General features: G+C 45.9%; 1 protein-coding gene and 1 pseudogene across 2 annotated transcripts in view; both read left to right on the forward strand.

Annotated features, from left to right (window-relative positions):
• LOC143497827 (activin receptor type-2A-like) overlaps window positions 1-17,500 on the forward strand; it is a 273,830-nt pseudogene that overhangs the window by 52,869 nt on the left and 203,461 nt on the right. The window lies entirely within an intron of this gene.
• arglu1a (arginine and glutamate rich 1a) lies at window positions 3,920-13,890 on the forward strand. Its single transcript, XM_076993399.1, has 4 exons — window positions 3,920-4,463; window positions 6,472-6,700; window positions 10,535-10,615; window positions 12,648-13,890. Exons 1-4 carry the CDS (start codon window positions 4,159-4,161, stop codon window positions 12,810-12,812), a joined length of 780 nt encoding a protein of 259 aa, XP_076849514.1. The 5' UTR covers window positions 3,920-4,158; the 3' UTR covers window positions 12,813-13,890.

A 17,500-nucleotide genomic window follows, 5' to 3' on the forward strand; every position in this document is an offset into this window, starting at 1 on the left:
CAACAGAATCCTCACAAGTGATGTCTAGAGCAGCCTTCCAAATTAAATAAAAATGAATGCTTTTACCATAAAACATTTGCCAGTTATTCATTTGTGGAAAGTGTGTTTGTTTTCTTGAGATTCAGAAGTGCTGTTTCCCTTAAAGATAATCTTATCATGCTTCTATTTTTAAAGTATATCTCTGTTTATTTTCTGACCAGCCCATTCTGTGATTGGCCATAGTGTGGGCTAAATGGCTCTAGAATGACACAATGACATTAATGTATGATTACTGTCTTAGTCAAAGTCCCACGTGCTCAGAGTGAGCTATGTTTGGGCCAGTGCTGAGAGAATAGGGGGAAAAAACAGACTATTTTGTGAAGTCAACGTGATTCAGCTCTGAGAATGGCAACGATGTAGCCAAAGTGGGACAGGGTGGTCCATGACTTTGTGAAAGTGGTTATTTTTGTCTGGGATAGGGTGTGTGTTGTGTGTGTGTGTGTGTGTGTGTGTGTGTGTGTGTGTGTGTGTGTGTGTGTGTGTGTGTGTGTGTGTGTGTATGTGTGTGCGTGCGTGCGTGTGTGTGTGATTGAGAGGGAGACAGAGAGAGATAGAAAACATAATTAATTATATAATTAATTAATAAAGAACAATTAATTAATAAGAACAGAATGACAGATAAACAATGGCTCAAACTTTATGCTACTAGATCATTAATGAACTAGCTGCCCATTGACCTCAGTTGTCTTTTGTTTTGGGCGTTCTGTAATGGATTGTGAAGGTGAAGCTGGTGGTGGTTTAGGGAAACTCCATCATCTCTTCATGGTGGACACTCCTCATCCACTTCCTGCTTCATTAGAGCTGTCAGTGAAGTGGGCGGGGCTTATCAGTACGAGACAGACCTAAAATGGAGGAATGATACAGTGAGCACATGGGAGCGGTAACTTCAAGGACGTTGTAGCGTCGACCGCTGGACTTTCGTGGGAGAGCAGAGGAGAGTGTGGCGAGGACTCCCACAATGCCGTGCGGCAGAGCCCAAATAGCGGGATGGCGAGAGAGACAAAGACAGGGTCGCCATGCATCCACCTTCCATGCTACACCTGTGAAGACTAATGGGGACGGTACTCCACCCAACAGCCGTACTCCACCCAACAGCACACGCAGGAGGCATAACTGGGCCGAGATCTTCTACTGCCTTGACATCTGGAAGACTGGACACCAGCCCATCCACAGAGTGATGATGTTGTGATGGTGTCATGATGGTGTCATGATGGTGTTGTGATGGTGTCATGATGGTGTCGTGATGGTGTCGTGATGGTGTCATGATGGTGTCGTGATGGTGTCATGATGATGTTGTGATGGTGTCGTGATGGTGTCGTGATGGTGTCATGATGGTGTTGTGATGATGTCATGATGGTGTTGTGATGATGTGATGGTGTCGTGATGGTGTCATGATGGTGTTGTGATGGTGTTGTGATGGTGTCATGATGGTGTCGTGATGGTGTCGTGATGGTGTCATGATGGTGTCGTGATGGTGTCATGATGATGTTGTGATGGTGTCGTGATGGTGTCGTGATGGTGTCGTGATGGTGTCATGATGGTGTCGTGATGGTGTCATGATGGTGTCGTGATGGTGTCATGATGGTGTCGTGATGGTGTCATGATGGTGTTGTGATGATGTCATGATGGTGTTGTGATGATGTGATGGTGTCATGATGGTGTCGTGATGGTGTCATGATGGTGTCATGATGATGTCGTGATGGTGTCATGATGGTGTCGTGATGGTGTCATGATGATGTCATGATGGTGTCATGATGATGTCGTGATGGTGTCATGATGGTGTCGTGATGGTGTCATGATGGTGTCGTGATGGTGTCATGATGATGTTGTGATGGTGTCATGATGGTGTTGTGATGGTGTCATGATGATGTCATGATGATGTAATGGTGTCGTGATGGTGTCATGATGGTGTCGTGATGGTGTCATGATGGTGTTGTGATGGTGTCATGATGGTGTCGTGATGGTGTCGTGATGATATCGTGATGGTGTCATGATGATGTCATGATGGTGTGATGGTGTTGTGATGGTGTCATGGTGATGTCATGATAATGTCATGATGGTGTGATGGTGTTGTGATGGTGTCATGATGGTGTCATGATGATGTCATGATGGTGTGATGGTGTTGTGATGGTGTCAAGATGGTGTCATGGTGATGTCATGGTGATGTCATGATGGTGTTGTGATGGTGTTGTGATGGTGTCAAGATGGTGTCATGGTGATGTCATGGTGATGTCATGATGGTGTTGTGATGATGTTGTGATGGTATCATGATGATGTTGTGATGATGTCATGATGGTGTGATGGTGTTGTGATGGTGTCATGATGGTGTCATGATGATGTCATGATGGTGTTGTGATGATGTTGTGACGATGTTGTGATGGTGTCATGATGGTGTCATGATGATGTCATGATGGTGTGATGGTGTTGTGATGGTGTCATGATGATGTCATGATGGTGTTGTGATGGTGTTGTGATGATGTTGTGATGGTGTCATGATGGTGTCATGATGATGTCATGATGGTGTGATGGTGTTGTGATGGTGTCATGATGATGTCATGATGGTGTTGTGATGATGTTGTGATGGTATCATGATGATGTCGTGATGATGTCATGATGGTGTGATGGTGTTGTGATGGTGTCATGATGGTGTTGTGATGGTGTTGTGATGATGTTGTGATGGTGTCATGATGGTGTCATGATGATGTCATGATGGTGTGATGGTGTTGTGATGGTGTCATGATGGTGTCATGATGATGTCATGATGGTGTGATGGTGTTGTGATGGTGTCATGATGGTGTCATGATGATGTCATGATGGTGTTGTGATGATGTTGTGATGGTATCATGATGATGTCGTGATGATGTCATGATGGTGTGATGGTGTTGTGATGGTGTCATGATGGTGTCATGATGATGTTGTGGAGCGTTTCAATCAGACACTCACTACTCAGCCAACACTAGAGCGACAGGGATCCACGTTTCCTGGTGCTGCTGACACGCCCCTCCGCTATACAGGAGATGTTTCACTCCAACCTGTCTGATGTTTGGCTAAGAGTTCCAGGCTCCTACGGAGCTCATGTTCATCTGTCCTCCAGAATCAGAGAAGGATGGCATGTCCAGAACCCAGGAGCTCCAGAACCCAGGACCTCCAGCATCGTCTCCATGCACCAGCTCGGCAGAAGCCACCAGAGTGATGCCAGCACTCGACAGAAACCAGCCCACCACTTGCGCTGGCAGGGACCCCGGCGTGGCTGCAGTGTAGATAAAGACGTTGCCCCGGCTGCACTGGTAGGTGGGAGGGCTGACCCTCCACAGAGAGGCTCTGAGACATCCATCACTGGACCACCGCCTGTGGCCAAGACAACCAACTGTTTGGGGGGAGGGGGCTGGGGGCTGTGACGGCTGACAAATGTTACACTACAGCAGTAGTTTACAATGACACACATTCGTATGAAACATGAATTCCCCATGTGAATCCCCCTTAGTGCCCCTGTGAGTTTTTGTCCAGGTCCCTAACAGTCTCTACAACCGCCACAGTCATTTGTAGAGATAGTTTTGAAATTTCCTGCTTCTTTCATGGTGTGAATGTCATTTGATTCTTTCTTCCATTTCACTTGATAAGTTCCTTTTCTGCCTATTGGCTGTGTGGGAGTCTTTTTTAAACTACACTTTGTAATAAAGAGTTTATTAAACTACACTTTGTAATAAAGAGTTTCTTCTAGAGCATAAATGGCATTCTCTGGTTCATTGGCTACAATGCTTACACAATAAAACACTGGTCTACACGTTCTTCTGGGTTATCCCAGGAAGACCTCGGCGGCTCAGTCCTGCACTGTCGACGTCACAGCACGGAAAGAGCCGAAAGTAGCCGAGCGCGTGGCATTCTGGGATACGCCCCGACTCGGAACCGTCGCCATATTGCTTCATCGCACTAGCTACCCCGGCTAGCTAAGCTAAGCTACCGTGGAGAAGAAAAGGGGGGAAAACTCGCGTTTGTCTGCGTGTTTGTGTGTACTGGTCACGGTCCCTTTCGCTCGCAGGGACCCGCTCCCACACAGCGGCAGGCGTCGCGGCGCTCGGGTCGTTAACCCTGGAGCCGTTTAGGGCGGTTTGACGGAAAATGGGGCGCTCGCGGAGCCGCAGCTCGTCCCGCGCGAAGCGGACCAAGAGCGCGAAGCGCGCGAAGAAGCGCGCTAGCCGCTCGCGCTCCCGGTCGCGAGACCCCGAGAGGAGCAAGAAGCGCTCGCGGTCCAAGGAGGCCAAGAGGGCCCGGCGGCGGGAGTCGCGGTCCCGGTCCCGCTCGACCAGAGCCGCGTCGCCGGAGCGGGTGGACGTGTTCGGGCGGACGCTGAGCAAGCGGGGCGCGGAGGAGAGGAGACGGGAGGAGGAGGAGAAGAAGGCCGAGGTGGAGAGGAAGAGGAAGATGTGAGTGTGGGGCGGACGAGTGACACACTACAGTGGTGCTGCTTCTGGACGGGCTAGATAACACACCTCCATGTTGAAGGAGTTAGACAGTGTACCAGTATAACCAGTGTTCCCAGTATAACTAGTGTACCAGTATAACTAGTGTACCAGTGTAACTAGTGTACCAGTATAACTAGTGTACCAGTATAACTAGTGTACCAGTGTAACTAGTGTACCAGTATAACCACTGTACCAGTATAACTAGTGTACCAGTATAACTAGTGTACCAGTGTAACTAGTGTACCAGTATAACCACTGTACCAGTATGACTAGTGTACCAGTGTAACTAGTGTACCAGTATAACCACTGTACCAGTATGACTAGTGTACCAGTATGACTAGTGTACCAGTATAACCACTGTACCAGTATGACTAGTGTACCAGTATGACTAGTATACCAGTGTAACCACTGTACCAGTATAACTAGTGTACCAGTATGACTAGTGTACCAGTATAACTAGTGTACCAGTATAACCAGTGTTCCCAGTATAACTAGTGTGTTCTCAGTATAACTAGTGTGTTCCCAGTATAACTAGTGTCCCCAGTATAACTAGTGTAACTAGTGTTCTTGGTGTATCCAGTAATACTAGTGTACCTTATTGGATATCTTCACAACAGCGCTGCTGGTTAGCTAGCCAGTCTACCAACGTCACATTCATCAGTAGTTAAGTTAGTTGATCACATAGACATAATGGCGGTTTATAGATATAATGGTGGTTTAAGAGCCAAAGAGCTGCTAAAAGCTCTCGTGGTTCAGCAAACAAAATCATGATACTGCATTAACACTCCCCAAATCTAACACTTACAGGCATGCTGCTGTGAACTGTACCCCAACAAATCTTACTAAACATCCTTACGGGATAACACTTCTCTGTGCTCAGAGCTCAACAAAACATTTTCCAAAATTCCCAGATATGTTCAGTATCAGTTGAAACAAAAGACGAGTACTCAAACAAAATATCTTGTACATTCCTGACATAAATAGAATTTTTGTACAAGTGAAACTAAAGATCTAAGTCCTCACGTCCTTTTGCCAATTCATCATTTAACACTCAAAGTTCTCTCTAGTAGTCTAAGCACAGGTGAGTGTTAGGTGTGCACTGATGGGTTTTCCTCACAGCACTCAGACACATGAAGCTTCTGTTTTGCATTTGAAAGCTAATGTGACCTGGAGAGGTTCTGGATTTTAAAAGAAAGAATCCGAAAAACAACAGGAAGTCAGTGATGCAGGTAAATGGAGGAAATATAAAGGCTCGAGCGTTTGGATGGTGTGGCCTTAGGCGCTGCTAGATTGCCATCTGAACCCTGCCGGCGGCCTGCTGGTCTCGGTGGTGAGCAATCCTGACCCCTTTTCGGTTCTTGCAAATAAAGCACAGAGAGGAGATATCGGAGTCTCCAGTATCGCATTTCCTAGTCTGGTGTGCAAAAATCAAATTAGCCACTAGTTTCAAATGTGAGGGTTTGTTTGGGCTTCTCAGTGCCCTATTGTGTACGACGGTGTTTCTCTCGTCCTTCCTGTTTATACTTCATTATTGCGTTCCTGTTTACGCTTCGTTATTGGCTTAGAGTACTGGATATAATGTATGCGTTTTTAACAAAAGCCCCTCCTCTCTCTGGGGCTTCTGCGTAATCTTCAGAGTTACTCGTCTAACAGAGCGTTTTCTTAGTCTGCAGGGACACTTTTATTAATTTTATGGTGTTGTAAATTAGAAATGCTATATCGTATAATTCTATTGTTTAATATAATCTTAATTAATATACAATATTGTAATAACAGTTTTGAATATATTACAAGCTAATCATTATTTAAATTTGCGTGGTATTAATTGGATTCACGTAACAGCAGCATTAATGTTGCAGTGTGGTCGTATAATCAGCAGTTAGCAGTAATGAACGGTCGTGATGGTCCTGGTGTGAAGGTCCTCAGGAGGTGTTGATCACTCAGACCTCCACCTCTCTCCCACCTCCAGCAGGCAGCAGGAGATCGAGGAGCGTCTGATCGAGGAGGAGACGGCCCGGCGCGTGGAGGAGATGGTGGCACGGCGGGTGGAACAGGAGCTGGAGAAGCGTCGGGACGAGATCGAGCGGGAGGTGTTGAGGCGGGTGGAGGAGGCCAAGCGCTCCATGGAGACTCAGTTGCTCCACGAGCTGGAGAGGCAGAGGCAGGCCGAGCTCAGCGCCTCGGTCGTTAGGGACACAGCCGCGCTCCCGTGCTCAAACCCCACCCCCCTCTCCTCACCCCACCCCCGTACCTCCCCGCAGCCGCCACAACAAAACCCCGCCCCCAACTCGCCACCTTGAGAAGGCCAGGGCCCCAGCAGCGCTCTGTACAGCCAGGACTCGAGGCGTTGGCCCAGACATACGGGACTGATAGGGCGAGAGGAGACACGCTCGTGAACACGCGTAATCCGTTTTCACGCGGCGGGTCACTGGATATGCGGTGGCAGCAGGGCGGTGGCACGCACCCAGCACTCGTGTAAACGGAGCTGCTTTAACACCCCCCCGACTAGCAGCAGCTCTTACGCCCAGGAATTAGTTACACGTTTTCTGTCAGTTGAACGTCTGGGTTAATTGGAAAGTTCTCTGTAAAATTGAACAAACACATTACAGTGTTATCAAAGGTGTGCGGCGCAAACGTTTTGTCACAGCGGCGAGAAACAAACGATTTCCACCTTCCTCCTCCTCCTCCTCTTCCTTTTCCTTCTCCGTGTCTTCTCTTTCCTTTTTTTTTTTTTATCAGTGTACTTTGTCTTTAATAATGAGGCTTGTCACTAAATGGGCTATTCACTATTTTCGTTAGGCTTTGTTCTAGAATATTCTGTGCTCGTTTTCTCATCGACTTGTTTGTCTTTTGGAGAGACTTTTTTTTCTTACGAACAGATAAGGCCCCAAGTCACGAGTAAGAGGCGTATAGGACATTTTTGCATATATCTGCATACATTATGAGGTCGGCCGTATGTGATCCAGTCCTCATTTGCTCTGACTCCGCAGTTAGCCCATCCAGACGGACCCGCCTTCCTTCTAAAACAGGACTTTGCTATCTGCGCACAACTTGTAAGATAGAAATTAGTTCTTGCTCTGGACACTAATTTCCGTCTGTTCTCCTAGACCAGGGGTCGGCAACCCAAAATGTTGAAAGAGCCATATTGGACCAAAAAAACAAAAAACAAATGTGTCTGGAGCCGCAAAATTTAAAAGCCTTATATAAGCCTTATAATGAAGGCAACACATGCTGTATGTATCTATATTAGCCTACCATCAAAATGAATAAGTTAGCTACAAATACGTAATGAGCATTCATGATTAAATGTTTATTCTCCCTGCAGTGTGTTCTGTAGAGAACGACGCACCACGTGACTGCTCTGTTGTAGGATGCCGCCTCAAGTTTAACTTCATTGCAATATTAATGAATTATGTTTCATTGATTTGATGAAATTAAAGAAATTCAATAAATCAGGGTTGCCAACTTTTCAAGATCACTTGGAGTGAGATTTGAACCTGGAGGGGGTGGCGAACATAAATTGTTACCGAGCGGGGTGTATAATGGACACAAATTAAGTATTATATCGCGATCGATCGATATCCAGTGGTTGGCGCCAGAGCGAACTAGTAACTCAATGAATCGTAGATGTGGATCAGAGGTAAATAAACTACATAGGTAAATAAACTAACGAGAAATCGGTTGTGTGGCGTGTGAGCGTGTGAAGACGGTCAAATGCGTGTGTCTCACGCTCAATAGTGAGAGTTGGCAACCCTGATAAATAAATCTGATTTTTGATGTCATTTTTATTTTTACGATTCGACAAAACAACAAAATGGAACGTGCATAACATGCCCCTTAGGCTATTTGGGCACTAAACAACCCGTTTAATGTGACTTCTGTTTTCGGACATCACTGGTCAGCTTCTCAACATCGGGCATGTAAGATGTAACTTTAATCTTGACGCAGGACTGCAAACTCTCATCTGTGAGGCGGGTGCGATATTTTGATTTGATGTAGTTCATGTTTGAAAATATCTGTTCGCACAGGTATGTTGATCCAAAGATGGATAATACCCCAAATGCATGTCTTCATGTTCCTATAATTGTCAGGAAGAGCATTCATGTGTCATAGACAAGTTTCTCGGGTGTTGGGAGGCTTTCAATTTCGCTCCATTTGTGGCTTTGGCCAAGTTGAGCTTTCTGGCGAGTGACGTCTTCAAGCTCGCCGCCGGTGTGTTTACAACAGCCACCTGCCTCATCTCGCCCTGCTAATAGAAACGTGCGTCGCAGGCTACGACACAAATCTTCGTTGAAATTTAGTTTCATTTATTCTACACATTCTTACAGCATTGGAAAACGTTAGGAATGTTGGTGTCATGTTTGTCTCCTACAAAAACTATATTAAAACAAAAAATATATTTCTCTCCCTCATCTTTTTACATTTTCAAACATTTTTGAAAAAGCTCCAGGGAGCCGCTAGGGCAGCGCCAAAGAGCCGCATGCGGCTCTAGAGCCGCGGGTTGCCGACCCCTGTCCTAGACGGAAGGCTGTGTGGGCGCTAACAGACTCAGACACACGCCCCCCTAACGTTGTTTAGATTTAGCCGTGCTGGCCTCAGGTCTAGAATATACCAGCGTAGCTCCTGTCTGGCAGCTCAGTCTAGCTTCACCTTGCATTCTTTGGCAGTGTTAAGGGTGTACTAAGTATGCAAGTACAGTAAATAGAAGCAATTGTAGTGTTTAACTTGCTCTCCATTGAAACGTGTACTTTTTATCTCTTTCTCATGTCTCCCTCTGTGCCTGACCAGTTCTGTCTGTTCCGTTATTTGTCCATTTTGAAGGTCAGATGCTGTTGTTGCTGTGACCCCTTTAACACCTCTCACATTGTTCAAAGTGCAGTATTGTTAATGTACTTCTGTGTCCTCACCCCTTGCTTTTTCTCAGGAACGGCCGTTTTTGGGCACACGCGGCCACGCCCCCACACGCGGCCACGCCCACACGCCACACTCACGCACACCATCACTATATTCACACACCCCGAAGCAGATCTGGTCCTGACAAGCACCACCTAGCTCACACACACACACACACACACACACACACACACACACACACACACACACACACACACACACACACACACACACACACACCTGCGTCCAGACATACAATAAATGATCCCCTTTTTTGTTTTGTGTCCTTGCAGTTTGCTAACGCCATTTTAACAGTAATAGCGCCGACGTCCCGCAGTCGTTCGTGTCCCCACATGGTAACGTGTCTCGCTCACGTCCTTCATTCTCCTGTCCAACACAACCACCAATCCTCTTCCTCTGCTGGACTGTGCTGTACTGCATGTGGTGTAGCTGTGTAAGAGCGCTAGCTCGTGCTAGCGGCTCAGAGCTTTTAAAGGGGATGTGCACCGCCGTCCAGGCCGGGACACGCCGACCCAGACAGTAAATACTCTCCCTTTAATCAGCAGTTGTGTAGGTACTGTACACAGTCAAAGGAGAAAGGCGTAGGTATGCAAGCATTGGTGAGCTACTACTATTCACTCTCTCCTTTATTTACTCTATGTCTGTTTTATTTTTGAACTTTCTTGCTTATGGATGCTGATAGTTTAGAGAAAAACAGACAAACTGTTAGTATTTCTTTTTTATTCCATTTTCAAACTAATGAGCTTCTTCGTTAGTCGATGTCTTAATGTGTCTGCTCTGTATGTGTGTTCATGAATGTTCCTCTGAGTGTCTGAGTGAGACTCTGAGCATTTAAAGGTTGTGAGTAAAGTTTTTGCTGGGGGGGGGGTAGAGGGTTATTCCTCTGCATTTACTTAAGATTGTACCAGTTGAAAATGAGAAGACTGAAGAGGGGGGGGGTAAGTTGTGAGAGAGATGCGGAAAGTTGTGGAGCTGTGTGTGTATCTGGCTGCTTCTGTGGATGCGTTCTGGAGTGGGAGTGTGTGTGAAGGTGTGAGTGAGACTGGCTGTGTGCACTTCCCTGTGAGGGGGGTTGTGTGTTACGAGGCCTAACGTACCTCCGTGTCACCCTGTAGGAGGAAGAACAATCCAAAAGGGAAGAATTGGAGAAAATTCTGGAGGAGAACAACAGAAAGATCGCTGAAGCTCAGGCTAAACTGGTACGATTCACTCCACCTTCTCACTCTTCACCTCCTCACACTCCACCTCACACTCCACCCCCTCACACTCCACCCCCTCACACTCCACCTTCTCACACTCCACCTTCTCACACTCCACCTTCTCACACTCCACCACCTCACACTCCACTCCCTCACACTCCACTCCCTCACACTCCACCACCTCACACTCCACCCCCTCACACTCCACCCCCTCACACTCCACCCCCTCACACTCCACCCCCTCACACTTCACCCCCTCACACTCCACCTTCTCACTCTTCACCTCCTCACTCTTCACCTCCTCACTCTTCACCCCCTCACACTCCACCCCCTCACACTCCACCTTCTCACACTCCACTCCACCACACTCCACCTTCTCACTCTTCACCTCCTCACACTCCACTCCACCCCCTCACACTCCACCCCCTCACACTCCACCCCCTCACACTCCACCACCTCACTCTTCACCTCCTCACACTCCACCCCCCCTCACTCTTCACCCCCTCGCACTCCACCTCTCCTCACTCTTAAACTCCTCACACTCCACCCCCTCACTCTTCACCTCCTCACTCTAACCCCCTCACTCTTAACCCCTTTGTCCTTTATAGTCTGCAGACATGTCCAGGACTTTACAACTAACATTCCCCTGCTTGCAGTAAAAAGTTGTCAATAAAACTAAACTACTGCTAACAGTGTCAACACACTACCAGCCAGTTCCTTTTAGCACTGTATGCTAGAACTTGTAAAAAAGATAAAGAACGTATAGTTGTTTAGTTATTGCAGCATTGTTGATGTGGAGCTGCTGTATAAGCTACAGTAATATTAGCAAAGCCTTCAGCTGAACGCCACTACTGTCATTAGTGTGAATGTTTAATCCATGGTACTAGCGTGGGGAGGGTTGTCCTTATCACCAGAAGTGCCTTTTAACCACCACATGCTTCCTCTGATGGAGAACTGTGGCACACTTGACACATTTTAAATCACCAGAAGTAAACTGTCTTTCCACACATCAGTTAAAAATTTTAAATATAATACATTTTACACAGAAGAAACTCTGTGGTTCACAATAGAGTTAGTTATACCAGTGCGTTCAGCCCACAGGTGAAGCATTAACACTCCTTCTATTAACCATAACTACTTCTACGTTTTTCTCCCCAATTTGTTAAGAAACATAACAGGTCAGCTATCTCCAGATAAACTTGTATCTGCCTAAAAACTCCCCCCCGCTGCTTTAATCAAGGACACATGAGCTGTATTGTAAACTCCTGTCCTTGGTAGCATCGTGAGCCTTCATAACGTGAAATGAAACTATTATCTATTATGTATTTTGCAACGTCATGTCCCTGGGCTGCCTGCGACGTTGAAGTGAAGCCGTGTGTTGTAACCGCAGAAACACACGTGACCTAACTGTGCCAGGACAGCTAACATACTCCAGACGTGTGTGTGTGTGTAGGTGCTGATGGTCACCAGGAGGTTACGTGACTATAAAACCCACAGCATTTCTGCCCCCTCTGAGCTATTTAGCTTACGTGGTGTTTATTTGATCTGGACTAAATAGGAACAAAAGCAGCACCCAGCGTGTAGTGAACACGGCCCCACTTACACCCAGGGAATTACGCTCACGCAACCCCATCTCCCATCAGACCCTGGGAATGGAGCACGTGTATATCTTATTTATCCATAGCTAGATCAGCTCCTGGGCCTCCATCCAAGAACTTTATGACATGAAATACATGGATATACATGGTGCTTGTTTCCTATTCTGGGTAATCTCTGCATAACTGTAAACGGTCCAGTGTGCCACATCTGTGGGTACGTTGCATTGTACACTCACCAAGACTTAATTCCTTAAATATAACATGCCTGACAGCGATATCTGATTCTGATAGTCATTCAGGAATATTTCTTCAGTTTTACAAGTGGGTTATTTTGTGTGTGTGTGTGTGTGTGTGTGTGTGTGTGTGTGTGTGTGTGTGTGTGTGTGTGTGTGTGTGTGTGTGTGTGTGTGTGTGTGTGTGTGTGTGTGTGTTAGGCTGAAGAGCAGCTGCGTATAGTGGAGGAGCAGCGTAAGATCCACGAGGAACGCATGAAGCTTCAGCAGGAGAGGCAGAGACAGCAGAAGGAGGAGCAGAGGGTCATTTTGGGCAAGGGCAAGTCCAGGCCACGCCTCTCCTTCTCACTCAAAGCCACGGACTGATCCCTCCCTCCCTCCCTGTTTCTCCCTCCCTCTCTCTCTCTTTCCTTTCTCTCCATCCCTTCCTCCTACTCTCTCCCGCCCTCCCTGTGGAAGATAGCTTCATGTTGAAGTGAGTCACTGGGAGACGCTGTGAGGACAGCCCCGCCCTTGCTGTCTGTCTTCTGGGTTTGGACTCTGCCCTGCTCTCAAACCCCCCCTCACCCCCCCGCTGAGGAGACGCTCAGTCCTGCAAGCTTGAACTTTCCTGCCGTCTCTACCGACTGGCTGTTTTACTGGGGTTTTGAGTGTGTGTGTGTGTGTGTGTGTGTGTGTGTGTGTGTGTGTGTGTGTGTGTGTGTGTGTGGTTTTTTTTTTCCATTTCTGTCATGCTGTACAGCTAGACATTTATTTGGTTTTTACGGAAATGCAAAGGACGAGGATTTTTCCTCCGTATGTGCACGCACGTGTGTGTGGAATCGTAGAAATGGCGTTGGAAATTGCCCACGATTGCGGTGGAGATTCGTGCGGGTTGTTCTGGGTCTACAAATTTAAGCCATCCATCCATCCCAACTGTTACTTCTCAAAACACGGGGTTGGGGGTTATTGTTTGTAATGCAGTAGGATTAGACAGTGTGCACGTTTGTGGGTGTGCAGGCGTGTTTGTGGTACGTTGGTCTCTGCTACCACCCCAGTCCAGGACGACATGCTACGTCACCCACGCCACGTTCATACATGCAGTTCCCTCTGTTTCACCGTCACTGGACACATGTTAAGACTACAACAATTTGGCAAAGTGGTGGAAGGTGTGTGTAAACAGCACTTCACATTCACCACACTAATCTCCTCTAGATTAGCCAGCGTAGGGTATATGACTGACCGAAGCATGTGCTGTATGTATGTCAACTGTTCTGTTTGTACGTAAAGGAAATCGGGAGACACAGGTAAGATTGTTTAAGGTGTGTGTGTGTGTGTGTGGTGGGTGTGTGTGTGTGTGTGGGTGGGAGGGAGTGTGCATGCATATTAACGGGATATTGTGGTCAATTCCCCTTGTCTTGTAAATTGGAACGGAGCCGTTCATTAATAAATCCTTTGAATATGACGTTTGGGAAAATGTTTTTTCAATGCTCCATTAAATGAAGCTAATAATGGAATGACAAAAGAAGGAATCATATAGAAATGTCCCCTTTACCTCCAATAATCCAGAACTACGCAATTTGGAACTTTTGTTTTTTGTTTTGCCGCCAAACGCCTCGTGAACCATCATCATCATCATATATCGCCGCTGTAAAATGAACAAAAGTACATCGCGTGCCTAAAAACAGGAGCAACGCCCACTTTGCATTTAAAACTTTTTAGCGTTATTAATTTGCTTATTTTAGTTTATTCAACGTTTATTGGTGACCATGAGTATCTTACTTATTAGTACATAGTCTGTAGCTCAAAAGTGTAATATTGAAAAATGACGTTTGGAAACAAAGTACATTTTGCGGCATTGGGGAAAATTGTTAAAACTATTCAAACCGTGTCCGTGTGACTATGTCTAAAAAAGTAGGATAATTTCTACGAATTTCCAGATCTACATTATGCAGTACATGTATGTATGGTCCATGTGTAGTCTACATCATTTAACGTCCAGCATATATACCGTACATTTATTTGTAAATATTTAGAAACATTTATTTGTTCTTTCTTTGTTTATAATTGCATCTTAACACTACGTGTGCCTTGTTTAACCCTAATTGGTTTAAGGTCGTTAGGACTCTTAAGTTTGTTGAATGTATTCACGCAGGGTCCCCTCACACACCCGTGATGTTTATTGCAGTTGTGATGTGTAAAATGCATCACCTGGTCCAAAAGAGGAGGTGTGGGGGTGGTAAAGGTATAGTCCCCTCACCCCGACCCTCTCTGGCCCAACCTAAACGCGTTATCTTCATGTCTGTACACGGGGGTCTCTTCTCCTCCAGCGGTAGGTTATATTCACTGGGGTGCAGGCCATATCTTTTGTTATCTCACATGTCTTTTGCAAGCGTGATGTAGCAGTTACGTATTAATCATTGTCATGTTAACAATGCTGCACTGATTAACTGGTGAATTAACTTGTAAAGGATGACAGATGACGATAGGAAGTCCTGCCACGCTGAGGTGCTCGGCTGCAAAACTCGACCGTTTAAAGCTGCTCGTATGTTGAGACGTGTGGGAGCGGAGAGTGTAGAGGGGCCCGCTCCGTCCCCATGGAGTGGGGCCCGGTCCGTCCACAGCGTCGTCTACACACCCTACCGCAAATGAAAACAAAGTGAAAACGTAACAAGACATAAAAAAAAAAATAAAAAATCAAACCACTATTTATTCAGAAAAGATGTTTTTGTTTATGCATTTAAAAAATCTTTATGTATAGTCGAGTGCTGGGTTTTGTTTTTTCTCTTTTGTTTTGTTTTTTTGAGTGAAATATATATTTTTAAGACATGATCACGTTTAATTCCTGTAAGTGCTGTGTACCTTTCGGGCGCTGGTACCAGTAACCCGCGCTGGTACCAGTAAACACGAGATCTGTCTGCTCGGGAACGGGAACGCGCAACTAAGTAAACATAGGCCTGACCCCGGGAGCGCGCCGCGTCTTGTCCACCTTTCAAGTAGTGAACGTGTGTAAAGTTGATGACGGGAGCGATACGGGGGAGTAGTACGGGGGGAGACGTGTTTATCTTTAATTTAGCGAGTGTGAGGGGCTGAGCAATCATGGGTCGGAGCGTTTATGCTGATGTGGGAAATGTTTGACTTGAAATCTCTCACGTCTAGAGAACGAAAATGGCGTGAGGTAATCACGCAGCTTCACGCGCGCACAGAAATATAAAGGTCTAATATTGCGGAGAGACGTTTGCGTTATGAAGTGAGCTGCGTGTATTTGGAGGGGATCATAAGCTGCCTCGGGTATTTTTACTCAACGGATTAAACATTTTATATTTATTTATAAAACATTTAACATTAAGGCTAAACTGATATTTAACAAACGCTCTTAATATTTTGAGGCATTGATATCCGGTCAGTACTTTTATTAACTACTTTTTCAGTTTTGGGTCGTTTCTGTAATCTGAAGATAGCAGTGTCTATTTAATTATATAATATAGAAAAAAATCAATAGCTGTACTAGAGTATCTGTAATTTTATATGGAGAAAACTGAAAATGAATTAGAAAATACCAACTGTAAAAATAGACATTACACACCCTTGAAACATTTCTTAAATGATATAAATGTTTCACATTGTTTTAGAGTACACACAATAAGTTGTTTTTAAAAAATAATTAAAAGTTTAATGTAGGCTAAATGTGGTTTTATTGCAGGAGGCCGTAATGTATTTTAAAATTAATCTAATCTCAGCTCATTCGTGCTCCACAGACCCGTCTCCACTCCTCTCTCCTCGATCTTAGACGCAGGAACTCCTCGTTTCCTCCTTCTTTCCCCAACAGGGTTTTTCTGGACTCATGTCAACTCATCACATTGTTCGTCTTTGTTTAGAAACGTGGGAGCATTTTGCAGTTCATATGTCCCCTCAAGACCAGTGTCCCCTTTAACCACGACGTTGTGCCTCTCTGTGTTGTTGGTGTCCCGACCTGTTTACTCCTAATATAATTATCACCGTATCAATAATTATCATTATTCACACGAGGCCCTGGCGCAGTAATTACACACTTCCTTCACATGACTATTAAATCAACATAGTTAAATGAAGATAACACACACCGGGTCGGTGTCCCGTCAGCCCAGCCGGCTGTGTGCTCACCCTTTGACACGGTGGGGTAGTCTGGGCCTACGGGAGTGTGTATTCAGTGTTAGAGATCTTTAATGATCCTCTAAATGTGTATCAGCAGCGCAATACGCACCGGGCCCTTATAACACTGAAGGTGTGAGTGGCGCTCACACGCGCTGACGGACACGCGCGGTCCTGCTCGGGGGCGCGCATCTGTCGCTCTCACAGTGAAAACACTGATAATGGACTTGTGTGTGTTCTTCAGAGTTGACCTAACAAGTTATGTGTCTTAACCAAGCAGTTAGTAAGTTCGTATTGCATTACTGGAATATAATAATTATTGTCTGGTGTTTGAATGTTAATGTAACAGAACTTTAATGTTCCTAAAATAGCGATGAATGAAAACATATCAGTGCTACATACTAAACGTATTAGGAATGAAGTTTAATGCGCTCGTTTCCCCAAACTTGTGGTCCCGCTGTCGCGGTGTCGGTTCCTGACCTCCCACACGGTGATCCGGGCCCGTCCGCTAGTCGGCGCTGTTGTCCACAGAATCGTTTGTCCCGCCGGTCGGACCACGCAGTGCACTCGGTTCTCGACCTCAACCCAAATATCCACGTTTATTTTCAGACCGTTACCCACGCGGGAGCGAGATATAAACGCTGGACAACCCACATCTATAATGGACAAACATGTTTAGACTGCACAAGACCAAGGGACGTTGAGAATTAAACGTGTATTAATCCCACATCACCGGCGCGTAGTCCGGGTTGTAATCTTCGACTGGAGTAATAAACAGGATTAATAACAGGATTAATAATAATATCTGTGACAAGAGTTCCTCTTGATGTCCAATAACTTGGTTAATCCTCTATGTAGACCAGGGCTGGAGACCTCGGCTCCTCTCGGCTCCTTCACCAGTTGCTGAGCGACTGTTTGATTGACAGCACTATTTCCATTGACTC

This window comes from Brachyhypopomus gauderio, unplaced genomic scaffold (assembly GCF_052324685.1).
Source record: "Brachyhypopomus gauderio isolate BG-103 unplaced genomic scaffold, BGAUD_0.2 sc112, whole genome shotgun sequence".
In the NCBI taxonomy this organism is placed as follows: domain Eukaryota; kingdom Metazoa; phylum Chordata; class Actinopteri; order Gymnotiformes; family Hypopomidae; genus Brachyhypopomus; species Brachyhypopomus gauderio.